A 19,723-nucleotide genomic window follows, 5' to 3' on the forward strand; every position below is an offset into this window, starting at 1 on the left:
GAGAGAGAGAGAGAGAGAGAGAGAGAGAGTTCATGCCAACAGAAACACTGTTTAGGTACGCTTGTCTGACAGAATTATGCATCTTTTATGTTTTGTTGACTATGAATATAAAGAGTGTATTTCTGTGTTGGCGCTAAATCTTATTCACCCAAATTTCCTCTCATGGATCAATAAAGTTTACTTTATCCTATTTTTCTGCTGTAAATTTGACGCTGTGAAAGGTTAAGTCTAATATGTAACTAAAGATTTCTCAATCAGAGATACATAAAACAGTAGTTGTAATAATTAAGAAAAAAGTAAACAAAGTCAGTACAAGAATGTTAGGTGATTTTCAACTATATTTCTTTTGGTGTTCACAAACTCCCTAAAGTATAAAGAAAAAAATCATAACATACATATACAGAAGAACCTGTGTAAGACGAAATCGCAAGGGAGCCAGAAAAAAATTGTCTTAGACACTTTCCCTCTTAGACAGGAATTTAGGGGGGGGGGGTTCAAAGGCCCAGCCGGTGGGATCAAGGGTCGCTTGTCCGGTGAGCAAGCAGTGGTCAAAAACTTCACACCTCTCCACTGCTATCCTCTCTGATAATGACATGGGTCAGTCTTACTTATCCAATTACCACCAGTGCTTGCATTTCATAAGACCTCTGTTTGACCTATTAAAAACAGAAACGTTTGACCATCTCTTTTGCTTCCACCCGTAGCCCCAACCGTCGGTGTAACAAGCACAGTCAACAAATACCACCCCTCACTACCATGTAACAATGATTTGAGGAACTCTTTTCTCCGCTGGCCATACGATCAGGGCGGCAGACATTGGTCAAACTAATTTCACACCTCTGGCTTCTGGCTACCCAGGAAAGTTTCCGTGGTGGCTCGCTACTTGAGCACTTTCACTGCCACCCGCGAGATTTCATATCCACACTACCCTGACCATCTGCATCACCCAGGGCTCACATAGATGGGGTAACATCTACCCCTAAATTGCACCCCTACTCCCCTTCCACACCAGGCAGCATGGCGTTAAGTTTAGAGCCAGCTGAACCAAATTTGCGAGTTTTGTTTCAAATCAGGGCTGAGCGAGCAAAGCATTTTCCATCTTGACAGGTGAAACCCTTGGAAGGGAGCGGATTTTTCTTTCAGTTTCCGCGTTGGACAGGTTTCCGTTTTATACAGGTAATTAAAGAAGAATATTTCAGGGGGGGGGGGGGGCTTTATGACACAGATTTCCGTTAAGGCAGGTTCGACTGTATATTACACACTAAAGAAAAGTGTCTTACCAGCTTCAAAAGTTGAATTTTTGCCCCCAACTGTTTTATGGACTTTGACCCCTCCCCTGGAGCTCTCAGAAGATTCTGTTGACCACCGTCTCTTTGAGGCTTTGTGAACAAGGTAGTTATCCTCTTCAGAATCTGAAAGGACACATGTGCAGGTTGTCTTACCACAGTATAGTGAACAAACTGATCTCAATTTTTGTTTTAGTAGGCCTTTTTATGGCACTTGGAACATAATAAGGTAATATAAAAGTGCCAAAGATAAGAAGTATTACAAGAGAGTAACATAAACAAAAAAGAAGGAGGCAAAATAAGGATGATAGATGCTTGATAGGAAAGAAAGAACAAACCACACTAGAGCATCTGCCAACCACCCAATGACCTCTGTAAACAAATTGAAATTGACCTCAGTAGTAAACTACATTATACTGAAACACAGTGAGTGTAAGCTGGTAATCAAATGGATACCTGTATATAATCATAATTAGACCATCCCCTATTTTGTTGATGTTTTAATTTTGGTATCAGAATCAGAATCAAGCTGTATAATTTATCTCAGGAGCTTTGACATCCACTCCTACTGCAGCTTGCAAAATCCATACAAACCTGGAACCTTTGGACCTGCCTAGAGAGGCAGCAGTTGTGGAGATGAGTGAGCGTTACAAGACACCAGACAAAAGCCACCCAAACAGAAAGATGGTTGAACAGAGATGACCAAAGAAAAGAATCCATGGAAGAACAATACTCAACAAAGCCACCGAATTAGTAGAAAAACACCACCTTCCATGTAACAGAGAAATGCTGAAACCCTTAAGACCAGAACTCCCCCCAAACACCAACATCAAGAACGCCAACATTGAAACTTCCCTCATATAGGAGACAGTGAAAAAGGAATGTGACCCAGTAGAACTGAAGACCACAGCTCTCAAAACAATTGACTCCTACCAAAGTAATCCCCTCCATATTTACACTGATGGGTTAGCCTTCAAGGCAGGCTTTGAAGTAAGAATAGAACATCCTGACAAGACGTGTGAAGAACTATTTGATGCCTGTGGTCCTTCATGTACAAATTATGAGGCTGAGGCCATCAACATTGAAGCAGCACTCCTCCATCTGACCAACATTTTCATTATATATCCAGACAAAATCAAGGACACTGTAATCTTAACAGACGGAAAATCAGTTCTCCAAGCTTTGGAAAACATGAATTTTGAAAGCACAGCCAGCCTATCTGTGGCTCAAACAATTAACACCTTCATGCAGACCTATGCCGTCGACCTGACTTTACAGTGGATACCTGGCCACAGCAACATCCCAGGAAACGACAGAGCAGACATCCTTGCTAAGAAGGGAGCATCACAAACATAATCTCAAAACCCAGTATTGCAACAGACAGCCAAGAACATCATCAAATGCAACACTAGAAAATAGTGGCTGAATGGACTGGCACTGGGCTAAACTGGCAGAGCTGCATTTGCACACATGACTGCTTCCAACTCAAAAGATGAACCAACTTCCTGGAGTAGAAGAGAACAAGTCACTATCTTTTGCCTGTGAACACAACACATTCCACTGAATTCTTACCTGAATAGGATCTGCAAGGATACCCAACCTGACTGCTCGGTGTGTGATTGCCAGGATGAAACAGTATTACACCATATATTTTCCTGCTGTGCACTTAGCGACCTGCAGAGTACTTACCTACCAGTCTCCCCAGATATTGGAAATACTTTATACAGCGATAAAACACAGCTGATAAAAACCTGTAAATTCTTTGCCATATCGACAGGCTGAAGGGCTAGAACCAAAATCACCACTGGATCGGAAAAGTAATGTAAGTAACATATCAGTTAAAAATGCACTCACGAGGAATTCAATTCCATTTTATCATCCTGAAACCTATAAGCAGAGAGACGCCTTTCAAAGTCACAAAAGAATCTTTGAATTGGCAGGGCCCATTCTAACTGCATGAAAGACAAAAAAAAAACCTTTCTCACACAAAAGACATAGATAAGTTATACTCGTGAAAGGAAAGACCCACCTGATCTCTTGTTGGCAGTCTTGGAAGATTTATTGCCACATTTAGGACATTGGCGTCCTTGCGGAAGTGAATTGAGGCTGAAAAAGTTCTCGCAACAGCCCAAACTCTCTCTGAAGCCGTCGAGGAAACGAATAAATTGCGAGACTTTGTCATAGGAAACAATTCTTTTGGTGTAGGTGCGGTTGTTGTGGAGAGCTGGAAGTAGAGAAAAACCTTATGTCAATGAAAGAAAAATTTCTGAAAAAAAAAATCTCATCCATTTATAATATGCCATTTCAGGTCACTTTCAACATACAACAGCAGACAAGTCCTAAAAAAATAATTAGCGTCATACTCATCTCTGAAACGAACAGGGGGATTTTTTCTTTCCTTTACGATTGTCTACTAGCTCTCATGTCTGAGAAAATTTTAAAAAACCCAACAAATTCTGCAATAATTACAGGTACAAGTCTAAATTGTCTCAAATGTGCTAAATACCTGCTTTTTTTCCATCAAAATTTGGAGGGGAATCAGATAACAAACTGTAGAATATCAAAATAGAATTGCTGTAAATAAAAACTCTGTCAAATGCATATGCTGATGCAGAATAATGAGACATGTTATAAATTGACACTCCCACTGAGACTCTCGAGGACTGTGGCAAGGAAATTGTGCTCCCAATGATGCACGACAGTAAATGTTAAAAGTACCTCATTCTGTCAGCAGACCTCACCTATCATATATAAAGCATCTTTCAAACTATTAGCAAAATATATATTTATATAACTGATATTCTTGCAAAATCAATATTTGATTTTGACTACAAAGCTACTATTTCATCAAAATTAGAACTGGAAGCAGAATATGTTGAAGAGAAGAGTGCTAGCAGTTCTCAAACGCTATTTAAGCAAAAACATTTTCATCTTTTGTTTTCTCAATTCTCACTAGTTAACTCACTTCAAACGGTTCCCACAACAGTTGCGTGACCCCTGCCACGGCGCTCGTGACCGTTCTCGCAAGCCGTGCGTGATCACCTTTGGAATTGTTTTTTCGCTATACAAATCACGTATGTGTCTTGTGATCCGTCTTGTGGCCTTGTCTGGCCAGTCCTGAGCTACTTAGACTTAGTTTCGTATCTCCGAGGCCGATAGTCTTTAAGTAATTGAAGGTGAAGGATAGTCACCCCAACTGGGGTTGAACTGACCGGAACTCGCGCTATGTTTTTTCTACACAGCTGATAGTAATTTGACAGTCGCGTCGAAGTTACGGTCGAAGAAGTTGCATGAACAAGAATCACATAATTTCGCTGTTTTAGATACTTCTGTTCATTTTACTAGGGCTAGTGACTCAGAATATAATGCGTCTGATAGGATAGTTAGGATCCTGGATATGTACCCGAACACGGCCCGAGTCGTATTCTTAGGGCTAGATCTAGCACTAGTACTGGTGCTGTTGTTAGCGCAACGAACTCACAACTTCCTGCCCTACATCTGTCCCAGCTTTTATATTGTTATCAAACACAACACTCACACATGCATACAAATCAAAACAGAACACTTTGAACTTTTATTCTTGTTGTTGTTGTGGATTTCCTTCTATCTGTCACGTCTCTGGAAATTTTTTTAGGAAAATCCAATTCATGCCAAATTTTTTAAAAATCATAAAAATTAAAGTATCAGACTTATACAACTTTAGTTTTTTTAAAATTAGACTAAGCTTGAATGTAACTTTACTGTGTCAAAAAATAATTACAATAGGGTAATTCTGAGAGTTGTGGTGGTGTTTTGAACTACTCCCAAAAACACCAGTCTTCAGCGCTTGTGACTGGTGAAAGGGCCCACTAGTCAGTGAATTAATCCATTCATCATTTTTTCTTTTCACTCCTAAAAAGCATCTTACCTGTAATAGTAATCTTTCCTGTCCCTGGAGCAGCCATTTTGAGGACATCAAACACCTGGCGTTCTTGTACGGCACACTCAATACAGGATTCCACCATGTCGCGGAGGACTTCGCCAATAGGTGCTGGACCAAAGTGTAAGGGCATCTGGTTCACCTTGCGGGGCTGGATGAGGTTGCCACAGTGGCAGTTGTGGTTCACATGCACACACACTGGACGCATCAGACAAAACAAAAAATAGGTCAAAATTTTGTTTTGATAGAAAGATACAGACACAATAATCATTATTTCATGTTGAGAAAAGGCAAGACAGATGGACAGAAACACAGAGAGATACAAAACAAGGACCTACCACTAGTACTCTCTAATCACCTTTTTGGCATAATGTTGCATGTTACTGGCATAACAATGGTTAGCAGTGGTTTAGTAGTTGTAAAAAAATATTTAATCCGTTTCTTATAGGTTCATAAAAAAATATGTAAAATAAAAAGGAGCTGATCAATACAATTGAGGTCACAGTGTGAAGGAAAAAAACCAAGAAGACTTACAGAAATACGGGGTGGATAGAGAAGAACCTGAACCTATCACCAGTAGCATGCTCCAAGACACAAGCCCTATATCTTATTTCATTATTTGTTTAGAGTAAAAAGAATCTCATCAACTCGATAAATGTAATTTAGCGTTGAGAAAGAGTAAGACAGAAACAAGAGAGGGAAGAGACAAAAAAAAAGGAAGTAGGACTCATCAATGGCACCCTCCAATGACCCACACTCAACTCACATAATTGAAAAGAAAAAGATGAAACAAGAAAATATTGAGGGGGGGGGGGGGGGGCGGTGAGGGGTGCGGGTGGGGAAATGAATGACAAAAAGCAATGACAAAAAGTCTCTTGATACCTTTCTCACTACTGTCATTGCCAGTGGTGTCTGGCTCAGAACTGGTTACAGCACTCTCGTTGGGAGACAGGTGGCTTGCCTCCCCTGAGCTGGGTGTCAGAGGGCTGGCCTGGGAGTTGCGTGGGCTGATGGACGGACTGCCACTTGCAGCACTACCACTCACGCTGACACTTAGCTCTGGATCACGCATCATTTTTGAGCTTTTATAGGAACTGGCTGTAGGTGGATCAAAAGAACATTATGAGAGGAAATTGACAAAATATTTTTTGTATAACTGAAATGGTATAGGTGTAACGCTGCTGTCAATACTATTACGTTATTCAAGAGGCCACAATCAAATGTAATTAAAAATAACATTTCTCCAGAAGAATATTGGATGTACAAAACTTGACTTGAGCGCCTTCCAACCAATACAGGGTTGTTGAGTACGGATCAGCAGTACCACATGCAATTACTTTTGGAGAATCTTAAGCCCAAAGCTTGAGGTTGAATGAGTGTGTGTCTCTGATGGTGTAATTTTTGTCTGGTTGTTTCGTCGACATCAACTTTGGTGCTGACATTCTACCAAAAATAAGAAAACCTAAGCCTACAGCTTAAGTTAAACCAAAACAGTTCTAAACACCTCTTAAATCTCTGTCCCCCCCCCCCACCAAACATGAATAGCTTTAAGACAAAAAAGTGACTATTTCTGACCATTTATCAAAAGTGAGCAATAATTCACCCCCCCCAAAATAGAAAATAGAGAGATATTGAAAGACAATTTTTGCACCTAACAAACAACGAAAGACTAGAGTAAGTTGCTTGCAAGCCATCTCACCTTTAATACCGGGACTTTGTAGAGGATGTCCACTTTTCTCACACCAGCGGACAGGAAAAATATCTCTGGAGTCATAGCGACACCAGTAATCAAAAGCACCGCGCCATCCATCGAATGTTATGTGGATCTGGTCATCATTAATAGCACCAACTGTTGCCGGGCAAATTAAAGCTGGGTTCTTCCGGTCTACTGCTTCCAACTTTTGCCCTACTTGGAATTCGTTGCGTGGTGGGGAAGGTGGTTCCTGTAAAAGATAGAGAATATCCTGTTTTATGGTAAATCATAAAGCTATAATCAACATAAAAACTCTCCTAAGGAAGGTTTTCTATCCTTCAAACACTTGATATCCAAAATGTACCCTTACTTTTCATATCCGTAAGACTCAAACATCTTCCATTTCTATGATTTTATAATCATTACAATAACTAACAAACACCAGAAGTTAAACTAGAGAAAAGAAAGACAATAAAATATAATTCAAGAAAAAAGCCATAAAAAGCCATAGTTCAGAAAATATTGAAATTCTAATTATACAAGTATCTGGACTTTTCACAAATACCTTCTTAAAGCAGCTGTCAGGTGCAAGGGTTGCATTGCTTAAAGTCCTCTGTAAGAACCCTGGCCAACTAGAGGAGTTCATTCGGAAACCTGTCAAAATGTAAAAAACTCTACAGATAGCATTTTTAACAGATAACGAAAACCTGCTGTTTTAGAAAAAAAATTATAAAAAGGTAAACTGTTCTAAAAAACTGTCAATCAAAAGAAATATGACAGCTACAGAAACATAAATTTTCACTAATAGACTTTAACTTACACCAAGAGTGTCTAAACATACCACAGGAGCAGCTGATTTTGGAGAGGCCCTCAATAACTTGCTTTTCATTCAAACACCCAGAGGCTTTTCCATCTACATGACAACTATAAAATACAACTCTTGTTGTGATTGATATGACAAAGTGCCATAGAGAGAAATCCTCCTCCTAAAAATAAAATCCATAAATTTTAGTAATCAGGTCTCACCTAGTGGTGGTTGCAACAAGCCACGGTGTTTTTCACAATAACCAACAGGATGCAGATCCCCCGAGTCAACCAGTCGCCAAAAATCATTCTTGTCATCACTGCCATCGAGCCTCAACCTCAGTCGTGGTCCTTGCATATCGATTACTGTTGCAATACAGCTGGATGTGTTGTTGCGAGGGTCATTTGCTTCCAGCTTCATCATTTTACCAAAGTCATTTAATGGTGGAGCTACTGCCTGTTCACAATTTCAAAGCACAGAGTTAACACAGGGTCTAAATATTGAATCCAATATCAAAGTTAAAAACCTGTACTATTTCAAATGTGTTATAATGCACAACCTGAACTTATCATCATCATTATTCAGGCTGAAGAGTTCGAACTTAGATGACCATTGGATAGGAAAAGAAAAGTAAAGTACCATCATCATTACAGAGGAGCCACAACAGTAAAAACCTCCTAGAGGTGCACATTTTGATCCCTCTTCAGCTGAAGATCATGCAGCAAAAACATTCATCTTACAGTCAGCTAGCTTTTGTATAACTATTGACAAAAATATTTTAACAACCAGTGGAATCAAGATTTATCTTGACAGAGCAAATACTGACACATGCGACATTCAAGTTTTTTTTATCTCTTCTGAAAGCAAAATAATTCTTTATTAATGATGATGCAATCCCTTCAGACTTAAACTAATGAGAAAAGATGCTAGTGAGTCTACATGCTGATCAAATGTTCCTGGACAGAAACACAATCAGGTCTGACATCATTTTGACATCATTAGGGATTGTAGTAGATTGACTGAAATAAAAATTATACTGCAATTATCAGGGTGTCCAGCAATTTTTCCTGAAAAAATTTACTACCTGGAAAAAAAATTTACTACCCAGCAAATCAAACCCCACACCAGCTCGAAAAAGGGAGTTAATTTGCGCCATCAATAACATGTACATTATTATTACATAACATACTATTTAAGAACACACAACAAAGTCCAGTCGACAAAATGGAGGATAGACAGACGATCGCAAGCTTGCTTGCAGCTAGATTTAGTTTTAGTAAGGTTTTTACGGCGCTCGCAACTGCATAGGTGATATGAGCGACAAGGGGTGGATGTCAACAGAGAAGTCCAAACAGGGAATCAAGCTTCGACTATCAAGGCACCCAGGAAATAGTAGTTCACAAGCGTGGCAAACATACAAAAGAAGTAGAGGAAAATGACGATAGAAAAGAAGAGGACAGAAAAGGCAGCAGTTCCCCTTACGCTGGTCCAGCACAGTATGAGCATGACATTGATAAATCAGCCAATTTATAATTCTACTGTGCATAAGAACATGTTAATATCCTCCCTTTGGGAATGGCCTAAAGACGTTTCAGTCAGTAGCAGCACTGCCCTGGTGGAGGTGGGAGGGGGAGGGGGGTAGATTTATACCTAATGTGTACACACAGGGTGACTGCCAAACCGGCTTCTCCATTTTCCAAGGCCATGTTACACAACAACAACGCGCGCGCACACACACACACACGTAATGACTCGAGTAAACGTATTCAGTGTGAGAGGTGTAAAAACTGTGAGAGGGCAAGAGAAAGTGACACTGAAAATCTGCCAGTCTTGAACAGAAAGCTACAATATTGTTCTAATTTACTATCACCCAACAAATGAAACGCGAACACTTTATTTCAATAACACGGCTTACAAGGTATGAAGGATCCCGATTCCACACAAGGCCTGCACCAACGCGCGCTTTGCAGAGGGCTCTAAATCTAATCAAAATTCTGAAATTTGCTTACAGTTTTTGTCCTCTGGTGTTGCCTTCATCCGCTCCCCCCCCCCTCCCCCGAGTGTCTCTTTAAAAAAATCAATAATCCCTGCCCTACTCCGCAGTCCTATACTTCGCAACGCTCGACTTTTAATGAACTTTGGCGTTCCCAACAAACGCCGGTGCTCACCGATGCCGTACCTTGTAGTGCCTCGCGCGAAGGTTCACTGACCTGTCACGCTGGCGAACCCGACAATCTAAAAATCGGACAAAGCTTGTATTTTCTTTTCACGACCCCCCCCTCCCCCCACAAGTGACAGCACGCTGAAGAGTCCGAGTAATTATTAATTTTATTTGCACGGCGACAAAGCGGGTATACTGTACAACCTGCATATTACAAATGTTGCGTTATCAGTTTATCTACGCCAAATTTCAGGGAGGTAACGAAAGCGAAAGTAGATCTTGATTTTCCCGATCGAGCCTCGGTGTCACATACACTTCCATCTGCCGCCATAGCCGGCTTTTTGCGCGAAACGTACTCTCGGACGGGGAAAAGGTGAACGAATAATTATATCACAATCGCGACCGGCAAAAACGGAGTCATGTACTGCGGCTAGGGTTCACTGAAAAGTCTTGCTGGCTTCATCACTCAGTATGCAGGCTAATTTACGACCGTTTACCAAATTTTTACTACCTTCAAGACAAATTTACTACCATTTACGACCAGGGCGCTGAATTTACGACTTTTTTACGACTTTACTGGACACCCTGAATTATTCATATTTAGTTTCTTCACTGTTACTTCATTCGATTATAAAACCAACATAGAATACATGGCATCACATTTTCCGGTTTATAATAATTACAAAAGAAAAAATTACCTGCTTGAAGCAAGAACTGGGAGCAGCCTTTGCATCATTCTCTTTGAGATATTGCTCCCATGAGAATCCTTCAAAAAAGAAAGGAGAATTGTCTTCAACTATGAAGACTCATAACTCTTCACAGTACAAGCGCTACAAGAGAATCCTCTATAATTAGTAATATAATAATGGAATCTGAACTGAACCCTAACTGAACTACTACTCTATGCCATATAGGTAGAGATTCTTGCAAGTGTTCAGAAAACACAAATTCAAAAAGAGTGTAAAACAGTTTTAGGGAATGACCACCACAGTATGTCCTTGAGCAAGACACACAAAAAGGACCCTAGAGATTATTGTTTTCATTTTGAAGAGCAGCCCATTATAACACATTATTTACTTTAGATGCAATTTACTTTCATGAATCTGGCTGAAACAACTATAAGAAAAGAAACGGAAAAAATCTTACCTTGCTTTTCCTGTAGATATGACCAACCCTTTGCAGATGTTGTAGACATTGTGGCTGATCTAGAAAAGACCACAAAAAAACCCCTATAAACAACCTCTACAAAATCATAGAGAAGTACTTGCAAAAACTAAAATAATTTCTTATAGTAGCTGGTGGGACAAGAAGTACAAAAAAAAAAGTATCCATGACACAGCAGCAAATTAAATTGCATATTGTAAAAAAATTAAATCTTTACCATCGGAGTGATGATGGGAGTATTGATTCATGACAAATCTTGTTTTGCATCAATGTATACATTTGTGGTGATTTTTATTTTACAGCAATCCTATTTTTGGCAACTAGTTTATTATACTGATTTCCTTCCAAACTAGGATGCGAAACAGTGGCTTTTAAGAACCTTTGGGACAATTTAGACCTATAATTATTACAGAACTGGATTTTGGGATATTTTCTTAACAGAAAGAGTAAGAGAGCAATTGTAATGGAAAGACGAATCCCCCAGTCCATTTCACAGGTGAATATGAAACTAAACCTATTGATTATTTTAGGACTGTGAAGATGAATACAATCAAGAGCTAAATCTAGATTGGTGTGGCAGCTTTGATAATGACAGCACTGATGATTCACTGTTCTGAAAGGGTGCTATGAAATGTTTATTTTCCCACCCTAGAAATATAAAAAAAAAATATAAAACAATACCATAAAAATCTATTCTACTTTTTATTACTTTTAAAATGGTACTAAAAGTGTTATAAATGCTTTGGTGTAAAACGTGTTTATGTTTCGTGTCTCGAAAATGTCACCCCTCAAAACTTGGACCCTTTCGAAAACTAATTCAGCAAACTGGGGAGAAAAATTATGACGATAAAGAATATATAATTATATCTTATAATAATGATTTCCGAAGCTTCTCAGTCAACCAACTGAAGCCCTTATGGTAAGATTAAATTTTAGGGTCTGGAGCTACAGTATACGCACAGGGTATGATGGTAATATTTAAGTCGAGGGCTATGAATTATATATATTTATAAAGGGGACAAGTGTGTATCTTAAAAAAAAAAACGTCACTCTGTAGGTAATATTGATATATTGCAAAATATTTTTTTCTTCTGAAAAACAACATAAATATAATATAAAATAAAATAAGTCATACAACAAGAACAAAAATAAAGTTTTTAAAAAATACACCGTATGTTCCATATTTCTACTCTGATCTAAAAATAACATCATTTAAGCTGAACTTCCATGTCAATGGAAGACTTTTAAGATTGAGAGGAGGGGCTGTTCCACTGGAGTCCTCTGCAGACTCATTTTTCTAAAACTGTTAGAGTAGTTAAATATTTATATAATTAAAGTTTGAATAAAAACACTAAATATATCTCAAAAACTGATAATTAGCAATGGATATAATGATAGAAAGTCAAAATTTGCTTAAAATATGTATAATAATGAACAAAAAAAGAACTATACAATTCCTTAACATCACACTGGAGTGAAAGTAAAATACCAAATTTTAGGATAGGGTGGATCATTTGGAATTTCTCTCTGGCATTGACATCGTTACTCATCATAGTACCAACTTACTTTTTTCTCCTCGTAGCCTTGTTCCCTTCACTGTTCACATTTAAGGTGGCTTGTCCTGTTTATTTCAGTGGCCTGACTTAGCGAGTATTTGAGTAATTCGACCTGAAGCCTGCTTGGATGAAGAAATGTAAAGTCACTAAAAGTAATAATACTTTAACAAAAATTATAACAAATGAAAATCTAATTTAATAATTCAGAAATCATTATAAACTTATAGGCATTGATACATCTCACCATCTCAGTGCACACAAAATGGGAAACCAGCCATATATTTATATTGTGTAAGGAATTATAGTGAAAACAGGTGGTAGTCAACATAACGAAATAGAGGACGTGAAACCACCACTCTTTCGCCTGATTTGGCAACTTTTATTGATTCTTTTTGTTTTGGGCCCTTCAACGTCTTTTTTTAAGTTCACTCAAAAACACATTACTGTGTGGATTTTACTGGAAAAACATTGATCAAAATTAAAGGCACAAAAAATGTAAATTTGTAGTTAGCAAGGACACTACAACTACAGCGTCACAAGTCACCACACTTTGGTGGTCAATTTCTCTCTAATTTTACTTCTGACACCAGGCGGCTTCGACCTTCCTCAATCACACATAATATCAACATCTAATTCGAGATGAAAGAAAAGCAGTGCCCATTATTGGCAGGGTCGGTACCATTCGGTTAAGTTGTCAGGGCTGGGCAGATTTTCCTCCATGGAGGGGGGAAAAGCTACAAACATGGCACAGGGAACCAGTGAACTCGTCACACGATGAAGTTGACAAAGCTGAAAAAATGTGTGACGAGTTCACAGTAAAAAAAATATCCAAATAAAAGTGAATTCATCACACCATCTCCCCTATGTAAAGCCACCAGCCATCCTGAATGATCTTGCTCCATTTTTAGATTTGTTTTATTGCATACAGAAAGGACATGCACATTTCTAACAGGTTTTATATAATCCAAAAATGAGTTTGTTTTCTCTTGAAAATGTTGAAACAGAAAGGCAGACATGTGTGATTTTGATTCAATAAACTCTTGTTTTGTATTTTAAAAAAATATTTTTATTAATTAAAGGTTGACATGTGTGAGTTTGCCTGCCAATCCACGGTGAACTCGCCACATGTTTTTCACAAATTCGAGTATGTGACGAGATCACTGGAGGTATGTGATGACTTCATTGTGTGACGAGTTAACTGGAAGCCGAGGCACAAACCAAAGATGACCTTCAAAAACCGTGTTTGTTTCCAAGGCTGCAAGTTACAACAGCAACAGTAGCAACGGTGACAGTAGCCTAAAGACTACCGTATTTACTACAGTCTTCAAACTTGTCAAAGCTATGTGAGGACTTCCTTCCGTAACGAGCTACCACCATGAGACAGAGTAAAATATAGAGGCTAGCCGAAGTACGGCTAGCCACTTCGAATTTTTTTCAAGACTGTGAGATCATTACAAATCAGTATTTTATCGTCTCAAACACGACGATCTGTCGTTATTTCAACAAAAACACTAAGCGTTGACCCGGCCGACGTCACACTGCCCCCCGCGCCGAGCGAGTCGGCTCTATTGTCCCTCGTGTGCGGGGTCCCGTATGCTTTCCGAGTCTCACGGAAGGAGTGATGCAAAATAACTCCAAGCTGATACTTTATTCTAATAGAAAATAAACTGATCTTTTAATTGATTCCTCTTATGAGCCGGTATTTTACATAAATTTTGTGTAAAAAATTATCTTAAAAAATTTTGATGGTATTTTTAAAGGCTTTCTATTTAAATGCCAAAGGCCAAAACTATACTATGGGAAAGCCCGTTTAAAGCTCTACAGTTCTCCGCCAATAAAAAGATGGTATTTAATCATCCCTCATTCTGCAAAGCATTTGAATGCACGCGTGTCAACTTTTGAACCGGCTGACCACGCATTCCAACCGAGAGGGGCTTCGCTTTCCTCTGCGATTCTCCAGCTCCTAATAATCAGACATAAACAACTTACACCATTGTAACGAGGAAAAGCTGAACCTTGACAAGGTGTATGGCATTTGGTGCTTTATAGTGAAAGACCAAAGAAACAGCGATCAGAATTACCCCGATTTCACACGATTGGAAGGTTGCGAGTGCCCGTGAGGCCGTGTTTACGCTACCTACAGTAATGTACGAATTATTGAGTTCATCACGTTTGCACTTTGTGTTTAATTGATCTCTTATCATTTTTGAATGGCTCATTCAATCAGCTTTAAGAAACGACATGGTTTTATGCCTTTTATGGTGCTCTATGGAAATTGCCTCCCCGTTCCAATTGATAATTTGCCATGTAAACATGAAAATTGTGGTTTTAAAAAAATTAATCATTTTTGCAAGGGGGCCCCCTGAAACCCTCTACTCAGGCCCTGCCTCTATCAGGGGGGCAAGCCCCCCTAAAACCCCCCTCTGTTATGGCTGGTACACACATAAACACGGTGGGTCCACCAAAGTTCAATCAGGCCAAAATAAATTTTTAAAAATAAATTATAATTAATTTTATATAAAAATATTATTGGCTAATGTGGTAGGGTTCACTTAGCATATGGCCACTTTTGGGTGCTTTTTCAGCAGTTCCCACCCCCCTTATCTGAGCCTAGATACATCTAGATCTATTTTTGTGTGAGGCGCGGCGAATTAAGATATCAAACCTAACAACTAGGGGCGGGCACGAGACGAGCCGAGTGCTCGTTTCTCGCGAGAAACGCCCTTCCGGTCACTGCCCGAGCACTAAACTACTGCTCGGTACAGTACGCAAGAATTATCTTTCGCATTATTCTCCGCAACAATTGAATTCAAAAAGTTCCGCCAAACATTTTGGCAAATACAAAGAAATATAAGGGTCGGAAAAAGAGTGTCTGAATGGGGCTAACGAGAGCCGTGTGTGATGGCATAAAAATGAAGGACGTGTGTGTTCAGCGATGGCGGACGCAAGTGAGAGGCGCACGCGCCAGGCGAACAGGGCTCGGCGGCTCAGCACATCGTCTGTTGGCCGATCGATAAATCTATTTTTAGATGCAGCGCTGGTGGGCGAAACAGATTCACGCGATGGTTTTCTATCAAAATTTCTGAGCGGCCTTTGGTTCCCTTGAAAAAGGGAGATTTTACGATTGGCGGATTTCCGACTATTGGCGGAAGATTTACAGGTATTAACAACTGCAAAACAGGGCCCCCCCCCCCCCCACCTTATTTTTATTAGGTAAGTGGGGCCTTGCCCCCTGAAATCCCCCTACTCTTGGGGCCAAAACCCGCGAATAACAATTGTGGGGTGGGAACTACCGAAAAAGCGCCCACTTGTGTCCATAGCAATCACTTAGAACTGTTTCTTAGGCTCTGTGTAAACAAACGGGAAGGCAATTTCCAAAGAGCCCCCCCTTTCATCATCTGTTGAGCCATTTTGGTCATTTTTTGGTGCTTTTTCCGTAGTTCCCACCCCCTTATTTGAGCCTAGATCTACATCTAGATCTACGTTTGATGCGCAGCCAGCTAAGATATCAAACCTAACAACTGCAAAACATTAACTTGTCCTGCGCCTGTGCTGAGATGCGAGTCTTATCAGAAACTGATTACGTCGGACGTTCCGGGCAGGCCGCAGGGGTCACTCAGCGTGTACTGTTGGTGTACAGGTGCCGGAAAACATGTGTTTTCGCCATGAGTACCGTGGCAGTGTGTTAATCGATGATGAAAATAATGCTCTATCTTTCATAATAAAGTGTTACAAACACATGAATAACCCCTCTCACAAGCTGATAAGACATTACGAGTAGTTACGCCCTATCAAATAACCTTTCTAGACGCTTTTGCTGTTATGAATGACCTGAGACTCGAAAGGGGATTTTATATAGGTCAATTTCCGAATGTTTTGCACTCAAATTGTTCTTTTTTCCTGCACAATTATAAATGGTATTCAAAACTATCAAGCTTATTTTTTATCATGTAGTATCATTTCATACAAAATCAAGCTCATTTGAAAGGTTTTGTATAGAAAAATCAAAGTCTTGTTTCCTGACTATCCTTTCGAGCTCCTCATGTCTAAGGGGGTCAATTTCTTCAATGATAATGTCATTGGACGAACATCTAGAGCTATCAATTTAGCGTGTTTTGAATGAGACGTATGCCTCGATTACGAACCAACGCAGGCGGTTCTAGAAGAAGGCCACAAATGAACACAAACTCATGCAGACTGACGCACACACACTTGACCTGCGTGAATGGGGATCCAACGCGGGACCTGAATTTAATGTGAAATGGTGCTCGGCCGGCATGCGCTGAGCCAGGGGCTAGACTGACTCGGGACCAGAACGCAGGCGAGGTGCCGAAATGAAAGGCTTGCCGAAATAGGCTTATATCGGACGACATAAACCCTGCCCCCATAGGACGAGGGTTAAATTACGGTAAAATTCAGGGGGGCATGCCTCCCATAAACCCCCCCACCATTTTTTATTAGGGCAGGGGGCAAGCCCTCCTGAAACCCCCCTACTCTTGGGGCCAAAACCGGTGAATAATAATTAAGGGGTGGGGACTACTGAAAAAGCGCCCATTTTTCAGAAGTAGGTACACATCTCTCTGGTATCTCAGCCGATAGATCTATCACTCTGCCAAACCCCCATGTTAAGTTAAGGCAAGTTAAGGCAGTTAAGGCCTACTGATCTGCCATGGCCATGGCGGCGGGGCATTTTTTGCGGGTTACTTCCTGTGAAACGCTGATGAGCGCTTCTAGGTTTAAATTTAAGTAGTACCCTCATCTGTTCGTCTCAGTCTTAGTTCTAGGTTACCGTGACTGGGCTACTGCAAGCTTGTAGTTTTAGGTTGAAAGTGGCTATTCTCACCCGCCCGGAAGTTCTCGCATGATCTACTCCTCCCCTCTTCGGCTGGATTGTACTTTACCGGACCACCCGTCTCGGCCCGTGATTACTACGCACGCCTAGCCTAACTACGCACTCATAGTACTCTGCGTGCGGACAAAAGGTAGTTCCGCGGGCGACTTCGCGCACGCACAGCGAAGTCAGCGGCGACTGGCGAGGCGAGGTGAGCGAGAGGTGGTGGTGGTTGAGAGTGGGCAGGGGATTTAACTTTGGTGGACCACCGTGTATCATACCAACAGTGGGGTGGGGGGGTTCAGGGGGGCTTGCCCCCCTGGAAACTATTATAAAGAAAACACACAAAAATGCGAAACAATAACATGAGCGGACAGTCGTGTTTACATATCAGTGGGGGGGGGTTTCAGGGGGGCTAGCCCCCCTGGCAACAATAATTTAAAGACACTCACACACACACATATAAACAATAGCATGATAAGTCGCGAGCAGGGCCAATGGGGTTGCAATTATGCAAATGAGCTCTCGTGCCCATCTCTAGCCCTCCATTGTACTTTGCCGGACCAGGAGTAGGCCTAGGGCCTAGGCCAAGCCAGCAGAGTCGCGAGCAAATAAGAATAGTGGACCACGTGATTAGATTGACCAATTAGCCTCAAGGTGTCAGGGTCATGGGTCAAAGGGCACAGTGGCACGGTCGTGATGACTGAAAAACCCGGTAAGAGACGGCAGTCGATTGCTGGCAGTTGAAGAGTGAGGACGTAGAAAACTGAGTAGGAGAGTGAGTAGGGGAGCTCGGAAACGAAGAACAGCGGGCCACTAGGCACCAGGGGCGCCACAGCAAAAGTAGTTCCGACCGGTGGTCCGGTAAAGTACAATCTTACCCCCTCTTCTCTCTCTCTCTGTCTCTTTCTGAATACTGTCTATCGGTGTGGACGATCAAATTGACCAAAACAAAGTTAAAAAATGATGTTAAAACACAAAAGTAAATTAATTTGGTTGTCTACAAAGATGCTACGGCTACTTAACTTTTCGAATCGAGCCGAACTACGCGAGTCGCCATTTTGTTTTGTTCTCTCTCTTTCTCTCTCTCTCCACTGCCCACAGACAAAATTGTACGCTTTTAGTAGGCTACAAGTCACAAGTACAGTTGTAATGCCAGTAATGGAACGTTTGTTCACAGCACAGAATTCTACAATTTTTCTGTTATCACAGTGTAGAATTCTGTGGTTTAGGGTGAACGCAAAATTTGTTGACCTAGATCTAGGCTATAACGGTAAACGCGCACCGGGTGAGAATAGCCAAAAGACTCGCCTGCACTATTAGAGGTGGCCTTTTAGGTTAGCGTGACTGACAAGGCTACTGCAAGCTTGTAGTTTTAGTCAGAAGAGAAGAAAGACAAGAGCACAACTCCATTTCATGAGCTAAATATTACGCATTACCAAGGATAATGACAACAATACTTTTTCATAGGACGTCCTGTTTACTGCAGATGGCGTTCTTGTGTCCTGGCAAAGTTATTCAGAACCAAATCGACAAATACATGAAGTAATGTTATCCCGTTACTGTTTGTTTACAACATTGGCTTGTGTATGACGCCATTTTACCGCACTTCTCGTTTGACCTCGCGTAGTTCGAGTTTTGAACTTTTTTTGTTTGAAAAGATTGGCAAAAATTCAGTGCACTGGTATTGTGTTACAGTTATCTCTATTGCCTTGAGACTTTTTTTTTGTAGATCTAATGAAATAATTAGGCCTAGATGACTTCCAGCTGCCATCCAAGACTGAAGCATACCTGATATTCCTGGCTGTCACCTCAACTTGCCCTGTCACCATCTTCACCATGCCTATTATCACCATCACAACCTCCACAAATAACAACATCACAGCAATCTGTTTTTTTCTTTCTTTTAAAGCTTTTCATGAAGGCACATACGAAATTAGTTCGATGACAGCGCTCATAGGAAAAAGAATACAGAAGACCAGCTAGGGTATTTTATGCGTCTTTCCTTTTTTTTCTTAAATTCAAAGAGAACCTGATAAGATAAAAATGGATATTGAACCATGCCATGAACGCTGTGCAGATGTCCGTTTCAGGTCTGGCACTTGAAGTGAAGAAGGAGTTATAATATGACAGAATGACAAACATTGTAATTTATGTAAGCCTACCGGTAATGATATTACAATTTATTACAAACTTGACTTTCCTCCCGAAGATTACAAAAATACACCTAAAATTACACAGTATCAGGGTACATTCTCAAATCTATGGGGATAGTCAATTCTTTCTGTAAACACACAGCAGCTTGGGA

At 40.5% G+C, this 19,723-nt stretch overlaps 1 protein-coding gene across 3 annotated transcripts in view; it reads right to left on the reverse strand.

Moving 5' to 3' along the window:
* The window catches only part of LOC101851533 (polycomb protein SCMH1), a gene marked incomplete in the record, with an annotated part of 26,699 nt that extends 7,675 nt beyond the window's left edge, over positions 1 to 19,024 (reverse strand). Inside the window, 11 exon segments of one of the 3 annotated variants that reach the window (XM_013088628.2) lie at positions 1,281 to 1,412; positions 3,316 to 3,510; positions 5,194 to 5,403; positions 6,088 to 6,303; positions 6,905 to 7,148; positions 7,464 to 7,552; positions 7,925 to 8,159; positions 10,563 to 10,630; positions 11,011 to 11,069; positions 12,595 to 12,703; positions 18,876 to 19,024. In XM_013088628.2, the coding sequence (XP_012944082.1) occupies positions 1,281 to 1,412; positions 3,316 to 3,510; positions 5,194 to 5,403; positions 6,088 to 6,303; positions 6,905 to 7,148; positions 7,464 to 7,552; positions 7,925 to 8,159; positions 10,563 to 10,630; positions 11,011 to 11,059 (1,438 nt within the window). 3 annotated transcript variants of the gene reach the window in all.
* Between the last annotated feature and the right edge of the window lie 699 nt (positions 19,025 to 19,723).

This window comes from Aplysia californica, unplaced genomic scaffold (genome assembly GCF_000002075.1).
Source record: "Aplysia californica isolate F4 #8 unplaced genomic scaffold, AplCal3.0 scaffold00777, whole genome shotgun sequence".
Classification (NCBI taxonomy): Eukaryota; Metazoa; Mollusca; class Gastropoda; order Aplysiida; family Aplysiidae; genus Aplysia; species Aplysia californica.